This window comes from Aspergillus brunneoviolaceus (assembly GCF_003184695.1).
Source record: "Aspergillus brunneoviolaceus CBS 621.78 unplaced genomic scaffold BO95scaffold_9, whole genome shotgun sequence".
NCBI classification, from domain to species: Eukaryota; Fungi; Ascomycota; class Eurotiomycetes; order Eurotiales; family Aspergillaceae; genus Aspergillus; species Aspergillus brunneoviolaceus.
In genome coordinates this window covers 200,313-220,999 of record NW_020290739.1, presented here as the reverse complement: position 1 = coordinate 220,999, position 20,687 = coordinate 200,313, and the positions used below count along the sequence as shown (strand labels likewise).

Sequence of the window (20,687 nt, the reverse complement as noted above, 5' to 3'; positions counted from 1 at the left end):
TGAAGCACGAACTATAAGTTAGTCCTTATCAGTTCTTTGAAGAAATTGAACCCATTTTTGCTCGGGTTGGTGGTTCTTCCGAGATGCCCCATGAATCGAAAGATAGGCCGCTGATATAAAGAAGGCCGGCTACAACCGGAGGCCGGCTCAATTCCGGCCTCATGCAACTACGAAAGGCTAATCTGCCCAAATCCGGCTGATGTGACCAATGGCGGCGAGGACCCCATGACTGAAGCCTTGGCAATTGGTGAAGTATAGTCAAGGTCATGATGTAGGTGATTGTGAGTTTGGGACTCCACGTCCTTCAAACCGGCAAATTGGAGCGAAGATTGTGTAGGATACAGTCAAATATATGCTAGAAACAGTCAGTAGCAATGTATCAGTTCTCCCGCACCAGCCACAGCTGAGGATAGACAGCTGAACACATTGGTATACAATGCTGGAAAAGGAATAGTCTGTCCTCGTGATCCCTGCGTGCCCTTATCTGCCAAGAGTTTGTATAGAGTCGTCGAGCAGGCGTCTTCACTGATGTATTGACCCAGGGGAAAGTAAATAGGCATAGAGACTCGTACAAATTGTCATATAATACTTCTCAGATGCCCATATCTAGTGCTACCTTGTTATTGTGATTGAGACTAAGGTCTCCACGCAGTTTCCCTACCTGTTTCGTACTGGCGCTGTCGAGGCCGGAATTGATACCGGCCTCAAAGCATTATAAGAATCGCCTGCAATCCCGCCCAATTCCCAGGCACAAGAACTCCGAGTTCACTAGCTAAAGAGCAAGGTTTTAACTTTCTGTGTTTTCTTCTTGCTCATTTACTTGGTTCCCTATTCCACATTCACCTGGCTGCCTCCTATTCTTCTCCTTCTTCCTTTTCTGTCTCTTCTGCTCTCTCCTCTTCATCCTTTTACTCGAGACCTTAGACTCTCTCGTATCTTCTCGCACCCTCTCACCGCCTCGCAGCATCCCATCATACCTCTATTCATTCCCTTATCTATAGATAACTTCACCATGTCTCCATCTAGGGTTCCCCTCCCGAACAGTACCTTGGATCGCTTCCCTCATATCCATGATGATCCTTCCACCCTTCCTCGGTCCTTGGACCCCTTCACTATCACCACCTCTACCGGCTTCCTGCCCTTTCTTATCTCTCCCATCAAGCTCTCATCTGTCTTCCAGCCTTTGATGTCACTGCTTGAGCGTCTCCCTGTTGTTAAGGAGGATGGTACTCCAGGTCTCCTTGCGACATATGAGCTAGGCCCGGCTGTTCTGGCCGAGCTTCCTGATCTGACCGAGCAGATCGATAAGCTGGTCACGCCTGATGGTGCACCGGATCTCTACATGATCACCGCTGCATTCCGTGACTATTCTTTCCTCGCCTCGTCGTATCTTCTTGAGCCATGCTGGGAGAACTGGTGTAATAACCCCGACCAGGGTTATGGACTCGGACGGGATATTCTGCCCAAATCTGTGGCTCGTCCAATGTATCATTGCGCCAAGATGTGAGTCGACGCTTAATCTACTGAGCTTTGACCGTCTATACTAATTTGATGCCAGCCTCAACATTCCTCCTTTCATGTCCTATGCTGCTGCATACTCACTATTTAACTACACCCTCGCAGACCCCTCTAAAGGTCTGGACTATCCAAACTTGCGTCTTGTCCGCGCCTTCGAGAAGGGTCTGGACCCCAAGAGCTCCGAAGCTGGCTTTATCTTAACCCACGTGGACATGGTGAAAGAATCCAATGGCCTTATCAGCGGAGCACTCAAGGTGGTCGACAACGTCGAGCAGGGTGATCGTTCGGTGGTCAACGACGGATTTAGAGAGATCCTAGCTTCCATGGAGAAGATCGAAGCCTCGATGGAAGGTAAGCGTTCCCCATTCCCTCCTGTTGCTCAAAGACTCCTCCTCACCAACAATCCGCATTTAGACATGTGGGCCAACTCCAAGCCCCAGGACTACCTCTCGTTCCGTGTCTTCATCTTCGGAATCACCTCTCAATCCATGTTCCCAAACGGTGTCATCTACGACGGAGTTCTTGACAACCAGCCCCTATTCTTCCGCGGCGAGAGCGGTGCGAACGACAGCATGGTAAGATTTCGTCTCAAGACTACCCCTTCTAGACGCCAATCTGACCATCCACAACAAACAGATCCCTCTTCTCGACCACCTCTGCCAGATCCCCATGCCCTCCACCCCGCTCACCAAGATCCTGCACGAGTTCCGTGCCTACCGCCCCCTACCCCACCGTGAATTCCTCGCTTACATGAATTCCAAATCCGAAGAAGTCGGCACTCGCAACTTCGCCGTCCAGGACACCGAGACCGCAATCCTCTTCCTTAAAACTCTGAACCACGTTCGGAGCTTCCGATGGAGACACTGGCTTTTTGCCCGAGAGTATATCATCCGCCGCACCCCACACCCTACCGCTACCGGTGGTAGTCCTATCGTCACGGTAAGTTATTCTTCCCGCCCTTGAGGGCAGTCTTTCGCCCCATGAGATATATACTAAACACGCTTCTGGGTCGATATGTAGTGGCTTCCCAACCAGTTATCCGCGGTGATGGACCTGATGATCTCGATCTATGATACTTACCTTGCGCCGCAGAAGGAAGGACATTTGGCTGTCGGGCCGGATGGTCAAACCGGGTATGCTGCCGAGGCATATATGAAGCAGGTCGAGCCGATGATGGGAATGGTGAGGGATCAGAGAGAAAAGTTGGCCAAGGAGGTGGAGAAATGGTGTAAGGAGAGGGGGGTTTGAAGAGAAGGTGGTAGGATCGGTTGTTATACCCTTGGATTCATATTTTTACCACTTCCAAACTGTAGATAGTCTCCACGTTGGTTCTGAGCTTAGTACTGGAGTCCCTGGTTCAGGATTAGTACGAGAGACAGATAGCGAGAGACTTCATTTCAAATTGAATCCGAAGAGATTGATTTGAACGGCAGCTATCATAAGGATATGGACCTATCGCAATACATTCCAGGTTTGATGAGTAGCAGTCTCATTTCGAGATACTGTATCTCCTCCTACGCATCATGCAGCAGCTGAAAGATAGCTTTTAACTTTGATAACCTCCAGACACAAAGAGAAAAACATGCCTTATCTCTTTCACCTTCAGGCCGCATGGTCGTCAATGTGCTTTGAGGGTTTATTGCATCATTATATACGGCGTACGGCGGGGGACGTAGCGTAATCGTCATGAGGAGTAGCAATTGACCTGAGCATTATTGTATGGCTCTTGAGTCAGCGATGCTGCTGGTATAGCAACCCAGAAAGACAGACTAGGAACGCAGACTGTATATTGTGAGGCTTGCAATATCAGACTCGATGGTCGAGTTGTCGCATCAGAGAGTGGGGGTGGGATGAACCTCGGCATTCTCGGCCCCTCCGCTCTTTTGCCCCATCGAGAATCCGCTTCATCTCCGCAATTCATCCTTGCGCGGTATGTGATTGAACGTTCCCTCCTCTTAAAGCAATTCAAAAGAAGAAGACTACGGTGCTGTTCATCGTGTTTGAATTCTCTTTTATTTTCCGCACAGAACCCCCCTCCCCAATTCCCCCAAGTAAACCCCGCGTCTCCGACCCAATCCCTCTCGAGATGCCGCCGCAACCCGACGACCAATTCCACGGCTGGGTCTCGCATTCGCCCACCGAGCCCCTCACCTTCACCACCTTCACAGCCAAACCCTTCGACCCCACCGACCTCGAAATCCAAGTCACCCACTGCGGGATCTGCGGCACGGACGTGCACACCCTCCGCTCGGGCTGGGGACCGTCCGACTACCCCTGCGTCGTGGGCCACGAGATTGTCGGCACCATCACGCGCCTCGGGGCCTCGGTGCCCTCCCTCCCGCCGCCATACTCGGCCTTCCAGATCGGCGACCGCGTGGCCGTCGGCGCGCAGATCCTGGCGTGCCTGCGCGCCGACTGCGACGCCTGCAGCACGAACCAGGAGAACTATTGCCCGCGCATCACCGGCACCTACAACGACCGCTTCTGGGACTCGACGACCTTCCAGCAGAAGACCGCCGTCAAGACCATGGGCGGGTTCGCGCGCACCTGGCGCGGGCCGGCCCAGTTCGTGTTCCGGATCCCCGAGGAGTTGTCCTCGGCGCATGCGGCGCCGCTGCTCTGCGCGGGGGCGACCGTCTTCACGCCGCTGAGGAAGTACGGCGCGGGCGCGGGGAAGCACGTCGGCGTCGTGGGCATCGGTGGGCTGGGCCACCTGGGGGTGCTGTTTGCGAAGGCCCTGGGCTGTGAGCGGGTGGTCGCCATCTCGCGGTCCTCGGCCAAGAGGCAGGATGCGGTCGAGGGGCTCGGCGCGGATGCGTTCATCGCCACGGGCGAGGAGGAGGGCTGGGCGAAGAAGTACGAGAGGACCCTGGACTTGATTATCTGTACGGTGGACGGGGATGACATGCCGCTGGCGCGATATCTGAGGCTGCTGCGGGTCGGGGGCACGTTCGTCCAAGTAGGTGCCCCCGAGAAACCTCTGCCCCAGTTGCCGGCTTGGTCGTTCATTCAGAAGGGCATCAAGCTGGCCGGGTCGAATATCGGTTCGCGCGAGGATATCCGGGCCATGCTGGAGTTGGCGGCGCAGAAGAACGTGTTGCCTTGGATTGAGAAGCGGCCGATGAAAGAGGTGAACGTCGCGTTGAGAGATATGGATGCCGGGAGAGCGAGGTACAGGTATGTGTTGGAAAATGGAGAGCCGGATAGTAAATTGTAGAGGTATAGATGGACAGGACAGTACTTTAGTAGTAGACCAGGGCTATTACCCAATGTGGATATGAATACGAGCTAAACGAAGTAACCGAGATATAGGCAGCAAAGAACTGATTTTGGCGAAGATCGCTTCGTCTCTCTGGGCATCAAGGTTCATTATTGATTGAAATGTCACACTCGTCCCTATCCAAAGATTGGGCCTCTAGTAGCACTTCCGTGGGTACAGTGTACCCGTGGGGTTCGACCGATCCTTGTGAGGTTCCATTTGTCGATTGGAGATCACTACTATTGTACTCACACCAACTAGATTCGACGACGCCCTGAGAGGTAGAAGAGAGATTTAAATATCCAAGGCTCTGGCGATTCGCTCATGCCAATTGCTAAGTTGCTCGCTAGGCGATCGCTCAGTGGGAATTATCCCCAAAGGTCCCTACCATGGGTAGATCGAGCAACGGTCGCCATTGGTCATCCAAAATCTGCCATATAGCCTTGAGAACCCTGATACCCCAATCATCCACAAACCATATATCCCGAAGCCGATGAAGGATTGCGCAGTAATAGGCCACAATGATAAGCGCCAGTGGCTGATGTTCCTGAAGCAGCTGTACGAATTCGGCCTTGAGCCTAATCGCCCACCGGCAGGCCTGCCTTACAGAGGTCACACCTTGATGAGCCGCCGCCATCAGGTCTGCCAGATTCTCAATTGCATGCTCGTAGGTGGTCGAGTCATGAGCCGGATCCTGGCCTTTGCAGACGTGGTTCACCTCGTGCAGTCGGTCCAAAGCGGACCGCTCATCATCGGGAAGCACATCATCGTAGTCATCCAGCTGAAAGAGAGCCCCCCAGTCACTATCTCGTATAGTCGACGTAGCCTCGTTCAGAATCTGTTGTACGCCGCGCGTCAATGTAAATACCTGCAGGATGCCATTGATGCACGCCCACGGATCGTCCGTTCCGGGGGCATGTGAGGGGTGAAGAAAGCCAAAAGTGTAGACCACGACAACGCTAGCAAAAGCGAACATGGCTTTGGCATTCGATGCGTTGATGTCGCTCAACTGCTCGCGGAAGAAGGCCAGAGCCTGGTTCTCATGCGCTACGGCAACGCTCACGTAGGCCGCGCGCTTGACTTCATCTCTCGTCCGCGCTAAGTGGATCGCCGACAGGGCCAACAAGCCGTGCATGAGAAAGGGGTGGGATAAAGCCTCCTCAGGAACACGGGCCTGCCAGATAGCATCTGTTATCCCGTGCCGGGAAAGTGCTTTGTAGGTTGAGTTGCACCAGTGCATCATCAACTCCAGGTCGCTCAGGTTGAGACGCGCGACTGATTGCGGCTCGTCGTCGCCGTTCAATTTCCCCAGAATGCGGAGCGAATTGGCGGTCGTTGAAAAGGTGGATTCGGACTCCCGCGGCCCTTCAGAGCCTGACTTGTTCGGCCGAGGGCGAGGCCGCAACTCATCGTTGGTCCAGAGTAATGAAGTCGCAGAGTCATACCTGCAAGACGACATGCGTTTTGAGCAGTTCGAGCAGACCGGCCGCAGCTCGTCGCATTTCACTCGTCTTTGCTTACATTCGAGGCAGCCGTGTCGTGACTTGCGATGAGGGCGTCGGAGTGCCATTTCCTTTGGCCACGCCTGACTCCTGAAGAGTTCAAGAATAAGTCATAGGGTGAGAGTGCCTGAGTGAGTGCAGACTTGACTAAGTATTGCATCGGTCTCTCATCTGAAAAGTCCAAGTTTCACGCCGTCGGGAAAGCATTTCTTGTCAAGCCCCGCTGGAGAAGCCATTTTGTACCACATTATGTCATCAACCGCAAGTTTACCAGTGAACAGTCCATTCAATTTCCCAACTAGCTACAATTTCTGTACAATTTCATGGATATCACATTGAGATGGTAGCAATTCCCCAGAGCGAAGATATCTCAAAAAAGATCACAAAATCTCAGAGTGTGTGTTTAAAGAGATAGCCTAGGATAGCCCCTTGCACCCCCCCACAGGGACCGACCAGTCCCCACAACCACAGTCAACTCATGCTCCAGTGGTAGAGCTGTTCTGTCGCCGTCGTCTCGCTTTCTCATACAAGGAAAGGACTGTCGCAAGGACCATAAGATCGAATTGTTGCCCATGATCCACGTAGAGCTGGAGCATGCCACTTTCCTTGTACGAAGCCACATTGCTCATGAACATCGCCAGAATGTTGCCGCTTTGCTCGTCAACTAATTTATAGTTGCGATTGCTGAGCCGTGTCCAAGTGTGACCCTCGAGGCCGACATGATGTGTCCGCTTCCACAGGAAAGACTGCCTCTGTGGCCCATTGCTCGTGGGGACCTCCATCTCCCAGCGATATTTGCTGTGGCTTTTGCTTTGGCCGGTAAGATCCTCCCACACCATCTCGCTTGGGGATTGAGGATCTCCTAGGCCAATGTGAATACCTCGTGAAAAATGTTGGAACTTGGCGACTGCCACGATCGGACCGGAGTCATCCATCCCAGCATGGAAGGTGAGGTCTGGCTTCTTTGGTCGAAACTCGGACACGCGCACCCTGTATATTTGTTGATCATCTGCAAGTTTTACGTTGTAATGGTGCCGCCATGCTGTATTGGAGATCTTGTAGCGACGGGTGATAGTATCATCACTTGGTAGCTTAGCGTCCACCGAGCCAGGGTCAAACTCGGTGGACGCATCAGAGTGAAACGAGGGTGCATTAGAAGCCATGATGGTGTGATACCGGGAAACTCATAGCTCGAAAGATTATATTTCCAGAGGGCAACCGGAAAATGGGCTCTTTATACTTGATGGGCGTGAGTTTCCACCACGCGCCAATGATGGAAAGCATCTCAGGGTCTCTCTCCCTTAGTTGGTCTGACAAGGTGGGATGCTCAGGGTCTGGGCTGTGCATTTCAGACATGCTATTGGAACAGTTGATTGGATCCAGATTCGAAGACTGGGACACGGCTGTTCTTCACAGCCTTGAAGATAGAAGATCGTCATGGCCGAATACGAGCCATCCATTTCGGGAATAGACTTGGAGTGGATGACACCCGAGGCAGACTTATCACATGACGGTCACTTTTGGCCTCACCGCTTTGGTCGGCGCGTCTCGCTCCATCTCCAGCGACGAGCAAGAAACATGCAAGTCGGCGATGTTCAGTGTTTCCTTTGGCGCCATTTTGCTGGTTGCGCCTTGACAATCGCTCCACCTCTTGTTGCGCGTCTTCTAATCCATTCTTGCCCATCGTTCATCGTCTTCGCCGGCCTATAACCCCCGCATCGGGGCCATTAAATCATAACCTCTTTTCTAACAACTATTTTTCCTGTGAATTCCGCTATCCACCCGCCCAGTAACCGTTTCCTAAAGACCCTGTCCTCGCACCCCATCAGCACACAATGTCTTGGAATTTCCACCTCCAGTCTAGCCCGCCGTCTACGCCTGGTAAATCCCGCGATCCTTTCGACGGTTTATCCAGCACCCCGGCTGGGGCTCCACCATCCGCATCCAACTCCTTTGCGGCGCATGGCGGGCCTTCCGATTTTGGGAGCTCTCGCATGAGCTCCGGCTCCCTCTTCACGAAGTCGGGCCACATGAACCTCAATGACAATGATAGCATCTTCGGCTCATCTATTATGTCAAATGATTACCTGCCACCCCTACCCAAGAAAACGACAACAACCGCAACGAAATCCTCTGCAGCGTCGCAGTCCCTGTTTAGCATCACAAATGGCTCTCGCTTTGACGAATCCACACGCTTTGGGCAATCCAATGGCTTTGCGGATTCCCAGATGGATGCAGAGGGAGACGATATCCTGACTGAGACAGAGGATGAGGTAGTGGACAAGACGGGAAGCAGCCTGGGTGTGGGTAAGGCGAACAAGAACGCTGGGGGCCGCTTCAGCTTCTTGGATTCTCAGCTCGGAGACTCCATCGCTCCGCAGCCTGTCTCGCTTGGTCATCGCAAGTCTATCTACTCAAACCCAGGCAGCGCCAAGCGTCCGAAGCTCGATGAGCGTTGGGCGGGTCAAGCGCCTCTGCGCAAGGGAAAGTTGTCACCGAAGAAAGACTCGGCAATGCCATCTATAGTTCGCAACTTAGCTTGCTCGCGGCTGACTACGGTGGATGAGTCGAGTGACTTTGTTATGAGCACGGAGGACGAGCTTTGCCGCATGTATGACGAAGTCAAGAAAGCCGACAATAATGGCACGGACTTCCGCGCGGCCCTCTCGGATGTTTGCAGTCGACTTGCAAATGTGTGGAAGATAGCTACAGGACAGAATGGTCCCTACCAAGAGTCAGACGGCATTGGGCCGGGTGAGCAAGCTTCAAATATCGCCAAAGCAAGTTTCTTGGCTTCACTCCTTCTACAGCTGCATCACCCCCCTCGGCCATTTGATCGACCCGGCCAGGTAAACCCCTTCGCAACGCGCAATCTATTACTGGGTGGTCCTCGCACAACATCACCGACACCTATCCCCAGACTTCTCATTGACTGGCTCGATGCCAACCACATCCCTCCTGCGTCGGAGTTGCAAGTCTTGAAGGCGTTTGAACCCAATCCTACTGCATCATCAAGCTTCTGGGACTTGCTCAATGCTGCTGTTCTTCGGGGTAGCCTCTCGACAGCCGTTGAACTTTTGCGATCTGCCGATTTCAACTACGCAAGATCAGCGTTAGAAGATGGCCTACCACAGGCGGGATATCGCGGAACACAGCTGCAGAATATTCAGCGATGCGTCAACAAGGCTCTTCAAATCCTCGAGTCATGTCCTGGTGTCTCGCGCGATGATTGGGATGTCAAGGGTACCGAATGGGCTTTGTTCAGAAGACGGGTTTTGGCGGCAGTAACAGACCTGGAGGATTTCGCTGAAGGCGAGGACAAGGCGTCGCCAGAACCCCCTGTTCAAGAAAACCGCTTCCAAGCTGTCAACTTTGGGCTGAAGGCGGCTGCTCCCGCGCAAACGATTTCCTTCACCCAATCCGCACGCATGGCTGAAAGCAAAGTACCCTGGGCGATCTATCAAAATCTTCGGTCCATGTATCGTATTCTGCTCGGTGACGAAGATGCTATCATGGAGAACTCACAAGACTGGCTCGAAGCCACCATCTGCATGACCGTGTGGTGGGGTGGTGACGATGATGACGAGGTCCCTAGTGACCTTCCGCCCACCAGCCTCAACCCTTTATTCTCTCGCCCAGCAAGGAACACGTCTCCTACCAGTGCGCAAGATTCCTATTTGCGTCGACTCGATCTAGCTTTTGGTCACGCCACAAGCGCGGAAGGCGATGATGCTAGTTTCCGCGTCAATTCACTTAGCAGTCTCGAAGTTGGGCTGGCTTCTGTCTTCGAGGGCAACGTGGAAGGTGTGATTGAGCTGCTTCAGACATGGTCACTGTGTGTTTCATGTGCCGTAGTCGAGGTCGCGTCTATTGGGGACTGGCTGAATCCTAGAGTCACCAAATCGAAATCTATACCTGGCTTGAGCGAGGACGATCTGATGGTTTTGTCGTATGGTCAAGGCCAAGGCACTGAAACGACCGGCCCTCGTGTGAACAAGAACGATGTAATCAGTGCCTATGCATCTGGCCTTTTTGAACGACAGTCAATTGAATGCCAAGATGGTACTCGCAACGGTTGGGAGGTAGCTCTCGAGGTTCTGAGTCGCTTGGACGACAGGGGAAAGTTGCAAAAGAGTGTTTCGGAACTGCTGGAAAGATTGCCGCTCAACACGGCGGAGGAAGTTGATAAGGTGGTTATGCTTTGTTCCGAGCTTGATCTTGACAATGAAGGGCGGAAGGTTTCAGAGGTTAGTTCTCCTATCTTATCCGTTTCATCAACCAGCTGCTAATTCGACCAGCGTTTCGGTGATGCTACCGTTGCTGATTCAGAGGACTACGGTCTCGCTCTCCTGTGCTATGCGCGCGCACATAATCGCCGTAAGGTCAAATCCGTGGTTGACCTGCTTATTTCATACACTCTTGTGCAGTCTCGCGCTTATCCTGCGTCGAATGACCTTGACGAGCAGCTCGAGTCTTTGATTCGAGACCCTGGTCGTTGTCTGGCTGCCATTGCAGGATCCGACGAAGATGCAGCCAGTATCCTGCAATACTACTTTTCTGGATACGCAACTTTACGCCGCTACTACGAAATCCGCGACGAGGCCGTGAACCTGAAAGAAGGTCAACAACCTCGTTACAAGCCTCTTGCTAGACGGCGTGCGGCAGCCCAGGCTCTTGTGGCAGTCATCAGCAGCGCCGCAGACAGTATCTATGGCGGCCTGTACGATCCAGACCGTGACTCCGCCGTCCAAGTCGATGGCCTCTTGACGCTATTGGGCGAGGTCCTCCCGTTTGTTGACCGTGAGTTCTTTCCATTTTACAATCGTGTTGCTGTAGACTTTGTGTAGACTCTGACCGGCTTCAGAACCAACCCCCATCCTCTCAGTCTCTCAGCAATTCACCATTCTCTCCGCAATCGAGGACCTCCAAACTGTCACTCCTCGCGTTTACGCCCAGTGCGAAGAATGTTTCCGCTCCACCTTGATTGAATATCAATCCTCTAAGAACGCAAATGCATCCTCATCAACCGACTCTTACATCCTGCCTCCATCGCCGCGCGCCATGCTGAAAAAGTCCGTCTCCGCTCTCAATGCTTCCAGCACCTTCTCCTTCATTGGTAGCGAGATGGTCGGATCAGCACGCACGCTCTCAGGCTCCGGCTCAGCCGGTAGCTCGGGTGTGCTTGTGCCCCGGTTGAACGCAGAGAAAGGCGCTGCTGCATCTCACGACCGAGGCTGGGATTGGCGTGCTGGCCTACCGGATGATGTCACGGGTGAGGATATCATGCGGGTTCTGCGGCTGGGATTGGCCCGAGGCGTGAGTTTCGGGGGACTCGGGTCGATTTAGTTGAGTGATCAGTAGGAAAAGGAAGGGGATTGATGAGATAGGCACCTCGAAAGGAAATGTATTTGTATATCTTTTTTATGTCTGATCTGGTTCGATCTTATTTAACGATTGGGGCAGTACCTTTGCCGCCTGCTTTATTTGTCTTCGCGGGAATAAGGAGAAAGGCCATGACGGGCAGTATTAGAGACATCCGGAACAGTCCCTTACTCTTGGCCTTTGTAACATTTATGCATCATGGGGCCCGGTTTCAGGAGTTCCTACCAAAATTCGTTTACATCCAATCCATAATAAATACGTCGTCACGCATACGCACCCACAGTCTCCCGACTTCTTAGGGTAGATGAGTGTAAACTAATTGTGACAAATTCAATCACTATGCTCAATTGGAGCCTGCCAGGACATCATCAAATAATTGATAAGCAAGGAAATAGGAAGTTGAATCTCCCCGGGGCAAATCCACCACTAGCCCACGAAACAAACCCTCAGCGCTTTCACTCCAAAACAATCCCTACGACCCTCGCCTTCAACGTCCAGACCCCTTTTTCCGGCCGCTGCAGGATCTTCTCCCGGACGAAATTCATATCCTCGGGGTTCGTATCGCAGAGCTCGAGATCGAACCGCCTCACGATCGATGCAATAGTCATGTACAATTCCGCGTAGGCCAGACTGTTTTTTATCCGGTAAACGACGTTTCGGGATCTGTGTTAGCCCTGTGTGCGAGGAAGGACTGCTTGGCTTGGCTTCTGGGCCTGACGCCCAAGTAGGATAGTATGGGACAAGCTTTCCAATGGAGGGAGGGCATGAAGAAATTTGATGGGATGGATCCCACTCACTTCATCCCGATACAGATCCTGCTGCCCCTGGCGAAGGGGACTAGATACCTGGTGAGATTCTCGCCCTGCGAGGCGGCTTCGATCCAGCGCTCGGGGCGGAAGGTGTTTGGGTCGGGGAAGAGCTTAGGGTTGCGGTGGATGAAGTAGCTGATTGTGCTGATGGGGGTCTTTGAGGGCAGTGTTAGTTTGGAGGGGGGCTTCATTGTGAGGTTGGGTTTGCGGGGGTTAAAGAAGGTGCGGGGAATAACGTACACCAGGAAGAATTGTGTATTGTTTGTACTGCAAGGACTCGGATGGGGCTACTCGAACTGGTCGCATGGGCGTTGCACTGAGCCGGAGGGCTTCGTTTATGATGGCTGTACATGGTGGTATAGCCGTTAGAAACTTGGAACCCATGTGGCCGAGACGGAGGTGTGCAGGTGTCAGGTGCTCAGGGAGTTACCAGATAAGGCAATTGCTCCAGTTGAGACCATTTGGGCTCGTGGCGTGGGGTAGACATGGCCTGTTTCAGTTCCTGGCGGACTTTGAGGAACATTCCTCTGTCGCGTAGGACTTGGTAGACGGCAAAGGTCAACGATGAAGCCGTGGTTTTGGTACCGGCGACGAGGAGTATGAAGCTCTCGTCACGAAGACGGGCCAGGGAGCGGTCCTCGGGCGGCAGAGACGGGTCAGTCAGGGCCTGATATATCGAGCCTACGGTGCTGGCGTCCCGTGACTGCTGTGCGATCTGCTCTTGCATTGCATAGACTTGGGCTAGTTTACGGGTGAGACGCATCCAACGGCCAGGCAGAGCCTTGATCATTTGAGGAATGCTGGGGAAAAATCGAAACAAATGACATGAGTTGGTGCCTTCAAACATCAGCTCCCAGATGAAGTCACGTTTGGTAAGATCTGGATCAGATAGGTAGCCCTTGTCTTGGCCGTACAAGTAATGGGTGATGGTGTCCCCTGTCAGACCGACGAAGACCGTGTGCAGTGCAATCACCGTTTCGTCTGCATAGAATCTCTCCAGATGCCATGATAGCCGGGTGATTTTCTCTTGGATGACCGTGGAGAGCTCCGTTACCGCTTTCTTCGAGAAGAAGGGATTCAACAAACTTCGTCTCGCGCGGTGAAGATCATGATCGATCGTTGCTATGACCGAGAATGGGGACGCAAAGGAGGAGACAAAGACCGGGTCCTTGTTCCGCTTGCGACTGTTACCGGCGTAGATCTCATCGTACATGGCGGGATCGATGATATGGACTTCTCGAGGGTTTATCCGCACAATGGGACCTAGTTCTCTTCAACAAGAGAGCTCATGCGAGCAAGGACTTCAAACTCGGTATACCATATCTCTTATGCATCTCTTCGATCTTCCAGAAGAACTTTCCACCTCGAACGACGTCGTGATAGAACTCATGGAGGCCAGTAATCGCTGCTACTGGAGGTCCCGGGATCTTGCTGAGCGGGTGAAAATAGAGGCGATAAAGGCTTCTCAGGATGTAGTAACCGATGACTAGAAGGGACAACACGACGAGGGACATACTAGGTGCCTATATCTTATGTCTGTTGATCGATTGCCGCCGGCTCGCCACATCCATAAACAAGAGATGCTTGTCTAGTTATAGATAGCAGTAACTGTGGCGTCCTCGCATGGACTCTGACGATCTTTGTGTTATCAAGTGCCAGATTCAGGGTTCAAATGGATAGGCCGAAGTATGGCATCCAGGATCATAGAAACTTGTGTAGAGTTGCACCTGGCCAAGGACAGCCAAACTCAGCGTGTAGATTGGAGAAGATCCTGTCGGCTAATGGGCCTAGACTTTGTTTTTGCATACGTAGGATGGTCTAGCTTGAACCCAGTGACACTGGCGAACATAAGAGTCACATATCATTTCCCAGGGTCACTCCAGGAGAAGCGTTATGTATAGACATGAGTCTGCGCTGGAAGATTTGAGGTCCCTTTTGATGAATAGTCTTTGAAAGTTGCAGTCTCAGCTGCTGCTTAACCTCGAGAAGTTTATTTCGTATACTATTGCCGGTCCTTTGAGTTGTGATCTTTCAGGACACAAGTCATTCTGAGCTTCGATAAATCACTTCTAGCAAGTTAATCTCTCACGAAGACCATCACAGGCCCAGATCACGATGGGAGATCGAGAAGTGCGTTCTTTCCACTCGCATTTCAGTTTTCAAAATAGTTTCGCGCCAGAACTCGAGGTCAATTGGCATCGAGCCCTTCAAAGCCAAAGAATCTGGATTGAATCATTCCGTCTTGAGGCCTGCCCAGTGCCCGTGCTTCTCTTCTATATGCCAATGGCAGTGTAGTCGGGAATGAACGAGTAATGTCCTGCAGACCCGGGGTATGCTTGCCAATGCAAGATGCGTCTGCGGTAAGCAAGACTCAGCTACAGACAAGGATAATCCTTGCCATTTTGAATACTCCCCGAAGCATGTGAAAAGTGTTAATTTTTTCTTTCAGACAGTCAATCGGAAGAAAGATATAGCCGTGCTAGTCTCATTGCCTACCGATGGGCTCACTTTCAGTCGACTGCGAGTGCTACTGAGTCCTATGTTGTGCATCCGCCGCAAATCGAGACAGTTGACAGCGCCGCTAGCGATCTTCGCACGGTGGGGCCGAGCAGTGTTATCGATTTGCGAGGATTTGTTGATCTAGGCAGTTATCTCTACCGATGACCGGGCAGTTATCGAAGTGAAAACATGAAAACAAAGGACTCGAAGCGAGATCACTTCACTAGTTGCAGGTAGCACCTCGGTGATAATGTCTCCTTCTGGAATCAACAGTTTAGGACAGGCTCGTTATGCAATGGAAGGCAAGGTACTCGGTAAATATGTGGTAGTCTGCATCCCGGCGATAGACGCAAAAGGCAGTCTAGGCCGAGATGACGCCTTCGGTAGATGTGGGCCACGCAATGCAGCCATGATTCCCGCGCGATTGAGACCTCTGTTCAAGGCTTGAGTCGAGTGCCAACAGAAAAGATTAACCACATTCATTCAGTTGTGGCCCGTGGTTGGATGGGAAGTAAAGAAGATTGGATGACGTCGCCCGCGGATGACGGAAGCCCCTCAGTGTGCAAACAAACCAAACACTATCTTTTCGTTGATCTCCCCGCGCAGCAAAGCATTTCCCTTGGGGGGTTTCCAACCTCGTGCACTCTTGAGTAGCTTGAGATTCTCTCAGAGAGAGTATCGCTACCTCCAAATTGTCTCCTATATTTCTGCATTGTACCAGGTTTCGACCGTGCAATCCCAATCATGACACAAGAAGTATCCCCTCCGCCCCCGGAGGGCATTCGCTCGCTGCTTGACACAGACTTGTACAAGTTGACGATGCAATGCGCCATCCTCAAATACTTCCCCGATACTCGTAAGCAGCCTCGGATCAGAGCTTGCTGGGCGCACAGATTTTGTTGACCGGTCAAACCAACGCGCAGATGTCACCTATGGCTTCACGAACCGCACTGCCAATATGAAGCTGACGCGGGGTGCTTACAAATGGCTGCTTGCGCAGCTGGACAGTAAGTTGGCACAAGGGAATCGATAATTCTCGACCTGTCTAACCGTAGATTATCTCTGTTCAGAGCTCGGGAACATTCAAGTTACAAGCGACGAGATCGAATTCCTGAAGAAGAAATGCCACTACTTCAACGATGCCTACCTACACTTCCTGACCACATTCAAACTCAAGCCCTCGGAGCAGGTCGAGATCCACTTTACCCCAAGGGATGGCGACACTGGCAGTGACGAAGACAAGGGCGATGTCGACTATGTTATCAAGGGTCTCTGGGTGGACACCATCCTCTACGAGATCCCGTTGCTGGCCCTGACCAGCCAAGCGTACTTCATGTTCACCGATAAGGACTGGGACTACAGCTGCCAGGAGGAGAAGGCGTTCCGGAAGGGCTGCACCTTGTTAGAGCACGGGTGCATCTTCTCCGAGTTCGGATCCCGAAGACGGCGCGACTATCACACGCAAGACCTGGTCATGAAGGGACTATCTCGCGCCGCGGAAGAGGGCAAAAAGCATGGCTGGAAGGGTGCGCTCACGGGCACGAGCAATGTCCATTTCGCCATGAAGTACGATGTGACCCCTGTGGGCACTGTCGCTCACGAATGGTACATGACCATCGCTGCCATCACGGACGACTATGAGAACGCCAACGAGATGGCTCTCCGGTATTGGCTTGGTTGCTTCGGCGAAGGAGTACGTGCCCCCCGCATCCACCCTCTGGCAGAATTGGCCTAACCAGCGCGTTCTATGCTCTAACTAAAAACCAGGTTCTGGGCATCGCCTTGACCGACACTTTCGGCACCCCGGCTTTCCTCGATGCGTTCCGCAAACCTATCCCCGCCTACACCAGCGCCGGCGTGGGCGCCGTCAGCACAACTGCCTCCGGGCCCGGCACGACGGTCCAATCCACCATCCAAAGCGAGGCACGCACAACGCCTCCCATCTCTGCTCCCTTGCAAAACTCCCAGGGCGAGCATCCCACCAAGACCTACGCCCAGGTCTACACCGGTGTGCGCCAGGATTCGGGAGATCCCACCTACTTTGTGAAGATGGTCCGGGAATTCTACGACCAGGAGGGAATCAAGGAACCCAAGACGGTCGTGTTCTCGGACTCCCTAGACATCGAGCACTGCGTCGAGTACAAGGTCATTGCCGAGGAAGCCGGCTTCCAGCCCGTTTTCGGCGTGGGCACTTTTTTCACAAGTACGTTTTCCATCCCATCCATCCTACCACCTTGCCTTCCTCACTCAACCATTTCCAATAATAAGAAAAACCATTGGAAGCCGAAGAACTGACTTGACCCTACTCCGGGGACACCAAAACAGATGATTTCACCAACAAATCTGACGGAGAGAAATCGAAGCCCCTGAACATCGTCATCAAGATCTCCACCGCCAACGGCCGGCCCGCCGTCAAACTCAGTGATAACATGGGCAAAAATACGGGCGACAAGGCAACCGTGCAGAGCGTCAAGAAGAAGCTCGGGTATATTGAGCATGAATGGGAGAAGGGAGATGAGAAGAATCGGTGGACGCAGAAGGAACAGTGTCAACAGCTTTCCTGACGCTTTCGGGTTTGTTAAACCTACGCCTACGTAGGCCTTTTGCCTACTCCCTAACCATTGCTGAATTTCACCCTAGCGAAGCGAGCCTCCCAAGCTACCTATCTTACTCACTACCTTACGATCGCAGGTCTCGTTCCAGATTTAGTGCTTGGGTTTTATTTTATGACTGTACGAAGTAGAGAAATAGAAGGACGAAGACATACATACATGGGGATAAACCTGTTATATGTGCAATTTTACTGTTTCTATCCTCCAAAGTTGATGCTTCGTCTGTACAGTAGGTGTTGGACTGATATGTCGCTTTTTGCCGTTGCTGGTCGCCATGATCCTCAACATCAAAACATGCCATCCTCTTCTTCAGTCAACCCTAGATCCCGGTCTAGATCACCTGTAATATTGCTAGGAGTGAACCTGGTGGCCGTTATTTCGTGCTGCTGCACGTTGCCACTATCGCTTTCGGGGTCAAATATCCCGAAGAGGTCGTTGCGATCATGGTCATCGGACCTCAGCTCACGGCTCTGACTTTGTCCGGGGTCAACCCAGCGGAGAAGCTCGTTCGCCCAGTCGATGTCCATGTCGGCGGCGGCGGTGTGGTCGGCTGCTGCCGCTGCCGTAGCGGTCGAGCCATGGCCTTCTTGGGAGGGAAAGTCAGCATCATAATTGTCGAGGTCGAGGTCAAGGTCGAAGAAAAAGTCCGTAGGGTCTAGGGCCGAATTGTCGTGCGACTGGCCTTGATGGTCGGGTTGGGGGTTTTGTTGGCGGGGTGAGACAGGATTATGATCGTGGAAAGCATGACTAAAGGGGTCATCGAAATCGTGTGGCGGGGTGGGTTGAGCTTTGTGTAAGGATGGAGGGTTGGCGTTGAGAGAGGCTGCGGTGGCGGGTGATGCTGTGAGACTGCTGTCGCGGCGGGCTCGGAAGGGGCCGGCGGTCCTAAGGTCGGATTGTTTCAGGTTCAAGGTCGCGGAGTCGGTTAGTTCCTGATCGTCTCGAGGGGGGGTCCATTGACTGGGATTTTTCCCATCCGCTGAAAGCATAGTTCGGGAGGTAGAGGCAGCACTTGGTTTCCGCGCCTGAGGTTGCTGCATGGTGTTCGGAGATGAAGGAGAGTCAAGTTGCATGATTTGTAAGAGAGCGTTATTGCAGTCAGATTGAACCTTGACCGCAGCTTCGATGTTAGCTACTTCCATGTCTGCTGCGGGATAGATGTCTTTGAGCCCTTGCAAGACTTGGATGCAGCGCTGGAAGTGGTGGATGCTGGATTCTCGCGTTGAGGGGCTACCGGACAACGAGTTCGTCAGGTGGGCTACAGCAGCAGGGATAATTACTGTTACCCCGGACTGTGGCAGAAAGCGTGTGAGGTTCAACTGGTTGAGACCTTGAATGATATGAGTAATGCCAATGACAGCGTCCTGCATCTTCGTCTGTGCTGCGTTGATTAGATCAAGACGCGACTTGGGTTGATCCTTCTTGGGCAAAAATGCCCAGGGTCGGTACAGTGCGCTGGTAGTCGCATGATATAGCATTCGTACCATCGCGCCGTGGAGAAGCAAGACATCTTCTCCATCATGAATATTAGTTCGTGAGGCGGGGATGAATTGTGCATCCTTTGGGAGGGCGCTCAACCATGATTCGAGTCGCTGGCTGCATCGTGCCAACTCTGATTCCGATGCTTGTCTGGGAACTAGACTGATCGTTGTTCGAGTTGTCACCCCGAATTGGCACTGAGATGGTGAATACTGCGCGAATAAGACTCTCCCTATGCTTTGGCACAGCTTGGCCTTTTCTATGAACATGGTAGCTAGGCGCTTTTGGTGGGATACGTCCTCGAGCTGACGACAGCGAAACATCTCAATGACTGCAGGATGAAAAGGCTCGAAGTCGAAATCCTCAAGTCTCAACATGGGTACATTGCTTGTCCCCTCATTAACCTGAGTAGGACGCCTTAAACCCATGGCGATGAGACGATCGCGTGAGTACAAACTCCACCATATACGAGCCCTCAGCCTCTTCATCTTCGGGTCCATGTTAGCTGTGGATGCATCCCTGTTCAACCCGATGGAATGGGCTTGTGTATTGCAGACACCAATCCAATCCCAGATGTCTCTGTGAGGGTTGTTCTGATGATCAGACCAATAAGTCATGAGAAGGAGTGTCTGCAAGATGACGATTCGATCGTCTTCGCAGTCCAAGGAGTACAGCAGCTAGCGCTTCTAGTCAGCCACAGAACAAGAAAAAGCATATCTGACAGTGTAGCTCGAGGCTCGCACATACCCTCAACCGTGTAAAGAATACACTTCGCGCGCTTTTCCGGGTCGCATAACCAGCATCCTGCAGATGTTTGATATCCACGAACGCAGTGGCCACAAACATGACCGCCTGGAATAGCAGCAAGCTGACATTCCCGTTGTGGTCATTCTCGGCCACGCACCGCAAGAACTCCTGTAGGTTCAGCACCGGCATGAAACTGTGCACCCACTTGATATAGCAGCGCAGGAGCTCATTTCGCAGACCGCTCTCGGGAATGGTCAGGGCTCCGCGAAATCGCAAGAATTCCAAGTCCTCCTGGGGGATGCGTGCTGGAAGCGGCTTCAAAAATCGCGGCTCTTCATCCAGCAGCGCAATCAGTGGATCGAAATCCGGGTCTATCAGATCTCGGACCGTAGAAACCATATTCTCCAATGGCAGGGAGGGTCGGTGAGCGCGTTCGCCCAAAGTCCGCCAGCTCCGAGATGGTCTGGCGTCTTGTAGCCAGGGCGCATGTGGATTGTATCCCAGGCTGTTGCTTCTTTTAGGCGCCGGCGGATTATCATCGTCGGTCTCCGCACTTGGCGGCTTGCGCTTCGCTGCCAACATATTCTATGGCTATAATGACAATGAGGATAAGATCACTGAGGTGGTTGAGTTGATTGTATGTATTGCAAAGTAAAATAGGATCAAGCTTCACTGACGCTTGTCCTCTGAGGCGAGAATGTCTTTGGTCGGGGGTGGATAATGATGGGTTAGTTCCAGTCTTTCCAGAAGTCGAGTGGAGTTTGGCTTAGATAATCTCTACTTTGATTGCCCCGCGCAGAAGAGAAAAAAGTTGGGGTCAGCTGTGGGGTGACACTAGGCCACTTTGGGAAGTTTGGTATGTCGATCATCAATTCTCATC

General features: G+C 52.5%; 8 protein-coding genes across 8 annotated transcripts; 4 read left to right on the top strand and 4 right to left on the bottom strand.

Moving 5' to 3' along the window:
- The first annotated feature begins 762 nt into the window (after positions 1-762).
- Positions 763-2,947, top strand: BO95DRAFT_471021 (indoleamine 2,3-dioxygenase family protein). Its single transcript, XM_025589558.1, has 5 exons — positions 763-1,503; positions 1,559-1,869; positions 1,933-2,093; positions 2,155-2,457; positions 2,539-2,947. Exons 1-5 carry the CDS (start codon positions 1,013-1,015, stop codon positions 2,764-2,766), a joined length of 1,494 nt encoding a protein of 497 aa, XP_025445980.1. The 5' UTR covers positions 763-1,012; the 3' UTR covers positions 2,767-2,947.
- A 444-nt stretch (positions 2,948-3,391) lies between these two features.
- Positions 3,392-4,778, top strand: BO95DRAFT_479397 (NAD(P)-dependent alcohol dehydrogenase). The gene has a single exon (XM_025590103.1). The coding sequence runs from the start codon at positions 3,605-3,607 to the stop codon at positions 4,733-4,735; it is 1,131 nt and encodes a 376-aa protein (XP_025445979.1). The 5' UTR covers positions 3,392-3,604; the 3' UTR covers positions 4,736-4,778.
- Positions 4,779-4,792: 14 nt separating this feature from the next.
- Positions 4,793-6,469, bottom strand: BO95DRAFT_439383 (uncharacterized protein). The gene has a single exon (XM_025585723.1). It carries the CDS (start codon positions 6,345-6,347, stop codon positions 5,136-5,138), a length of 1,212 nt encoding a protein of 403 aa, XP_025445978.1. The 5' UTR covers positions 6,348-6,469; the 3' UTR covers positions 4,793-5,135.
- Positions 6,470-6,559: 90 nt separating this feature from the next.
- Positions 6,560-7,703, bottom strand: BO95DRAFT_439382 (uncharacterized protein). The gene has a single exon (XM_025585722.1). It carries the CDS (start codon positions 7,440-7,442, stop codon positions 6,756-6,758), a length of 687 nt encoding a protein of 228 aa, XP_025445977.1. The 5' UTR covers positions 7,443-7,703; the 3' UTR covers positions 6,560-6,755.
- Positions 7,704-7,863: 160 nt separating this feature from the next.
- Positions 7,864-11,811, top strand: BO95DRAFT_511523 (putative nuclear pore complex subunit Nup85). The gene is made up of 3 exons (XM_025591443.1): positions 7,864-10,526; positions 10,578-11,079; positions 11,144-11,811. Exons 1-3 carry the CDS (start codon positions 8,115-8,117, stop codon positions 11,623-11,625), a joined length of 3,396 nt encoding a protein of 1,131 aa, XP_025445976.1. The 5' UTR covers positions 7,864-8,114; the 3' UTR covers positions 11,626-11,811.
- A 148-nt stretch (positions 11,812-11,959) lies between these two features.
- Positions 11,960-13,984, bottom strand: BO95DRAFT_471017 (cytochrome P450; the record flags this gene model as incomplete). Its single annotated transcript, XM_025589557.1, has 5 exons — positions 11,960-12,291; positions 12,459-12,625; positions 12,711-12,842; positions 12,901-13,733; positions 13,789-13,984. The coding sequence occupies 5 exons, from the start codon at positions 13,982-13,984 to the stop codon at positions 12,117-12,119; spliced, it is 1,503 nt and encodes a 500-aa protein (XP_025445975.1). The 3' UTR covers positions 11,960-12,116.
- A 1,628-nt stretch (positions 13,985-15,612) lies between these two features.
- On the top strand, positions 15,613-17,858 carry BO95DRAFT_439378 (nicotinate phosphoribosyltransferase). Its single transcript, XM_025585721.1, has 5 exons — positions 15,613-15,825; positions 15,893-15,976; positions 16,040-16,662; positions 16,737-17,172; positions 17,295-17,858. The coding sequence occupies exons 1-5, from the start codon at positions 15,714-15,716 to the stop codon at positions 17,531-17,533; spliced, it is 1,494 nt and encodes a 497-aa protein (XP_025445974.1). The 5' UTR covers positions 15,613-15,713; the 3' UTR covers positions 17,534-17,858.
- Positions 17,729-20,511, bottom strand: BO95DRAFT_511520 (transcription factor domain-containing protein). The gene is made up of 2 exons (XM_025591442.1): positions 19,808-20,511; positions 17,729-19,737 (listed from the first exon to the last, which is right to left on the bottom strand). Exons 1-2 carry the CDS (start codon positions 20,387-20,389, stop codon positions 17,869-17,871), a joined length of 2,451 nt encoding a protein of 816 aa, XP_025445973.1. The 5' UTR covers positions 20,390-20,511; the 3' UTR covers positions 17,729-17,868.
- Between the last annotated feature and the right edge of the window lie 176 nt (positions 20,512-20,687).

What these genes read in the sequence shown, in the direction of transcription:
- BO95DRAFT_471021 (XM_025589558.1), top strand. Translation starts at nt 1,013, where the DNA reads ATGTCTCCATCTAGGGTTCCCCTCCCGAACAGTACCTTGGATCGCTTC. An exon ending in GATCGAAGCCTCGATGGAAG is followed by an intron (nt 1,870 to 1,932) that starts GTAAGCGTTCCC and finishes ATCCGCATTTAG; the next exon opens with ACATGTGGGCCAACTCCAAG. An exon ending in GTGGTAGTCCTATCGTCACG is followed by an intron (nt 2,458 to 2,538) that starts GTAAGTTATTCT and finishes GTCGATATGTAG; the next exon opens with TGGCTTCCCAACCAGTTATC.
- BO95DRAFT_479397 (XM_025590103.1), top strand. Translation starts at nt 3,605, where the DNA reads ATGCCGCCGCAACCCGACGACCAATTCCACGGCTGGGTCTCGCATTCG.
- BO95DRAFT_439383 (XM_025585723.1), bottom strand. Translation starts at nt 6,347, where the DNA reads ATGGCACTCCGACGCCCTCATCGCAAGTCACGACACGGCTGCCTCGAA.
- BO95DRAFT_439382 (XM_025585722.1), bottom strand. Translation starts at nt 7,442, where the DNA reads ATGGCTTCTAATGCACCCTCGTTTCACTCTGATGCGTCCACCGAGTTT.
- BO95DRAFT_511523 (XM_025591443.1), top strand. Translation starts at nt 8,115, where the DNA reads ATGTCTTGGAATTTCCACCTCCAGTCTAGCCCGCCGTCTACGCCTGGT. An exon ending in AAGGGCGGAAGGTTTCAGAG is followed by an intron (nt 10,527 to 10,577) that starts GTTAGTTCTCCT and finishes TAATTCGACCAG; the next exon opens with CGTTTCGGTGATGCTACCGT. An exon ending in GGTCCTCCCGTTTGTTGACC is followed by an intron (nt 11,080 to 11,143) that starts GTGAGTTCTTTC and finishes GACCGGCTTCAG; the next exon opens with AACCAACCCCCATCCTCTCA.
- BO95DRAFT_439378 (XM_025585721.1), top strand. Translation starts at nt 15,714, where the DNA reads ATGACACAAGAAGTATCCCCTCCGCCCCCGGAGGGCATTCGCTCGCTG. An exon ending in GCTGCTTGCGCAGCTGGACA is followed by an intron (nt 15,977 to 16,039) that starts GTAAGTTGGCAC and finishes ATCTCTGTTCAG; the next exon opens with AGCTCGGGAACATTCAAGTT. An exon ending in CGTGGGCACTTTTTTCACAA is followed by an intron (nt 17,173 to 17,294) that starts GTACGTTTTCCA and finishes ACACCAAAACAG; the next exon opens with ATGATTTCACCAACAAATCT.
- BO95DRAFT_511520 (XM_025591442.1), bottom strand. Translation starts at nt 20,389, where the DNA reads ATGTTGGCAGCGAAGCGCAAGCCGCCAAGTGCGGAGACCGACGATGAT. An exon ending in TATTCTTTACACGGTTGAGG is followed by an intron (nt 19,738 to 19,807) that starts GTATGTGCGAGC and finishes TAGAAGCGCTAG; the next exon opens with CTGCTGTACTCCTTGGACTG.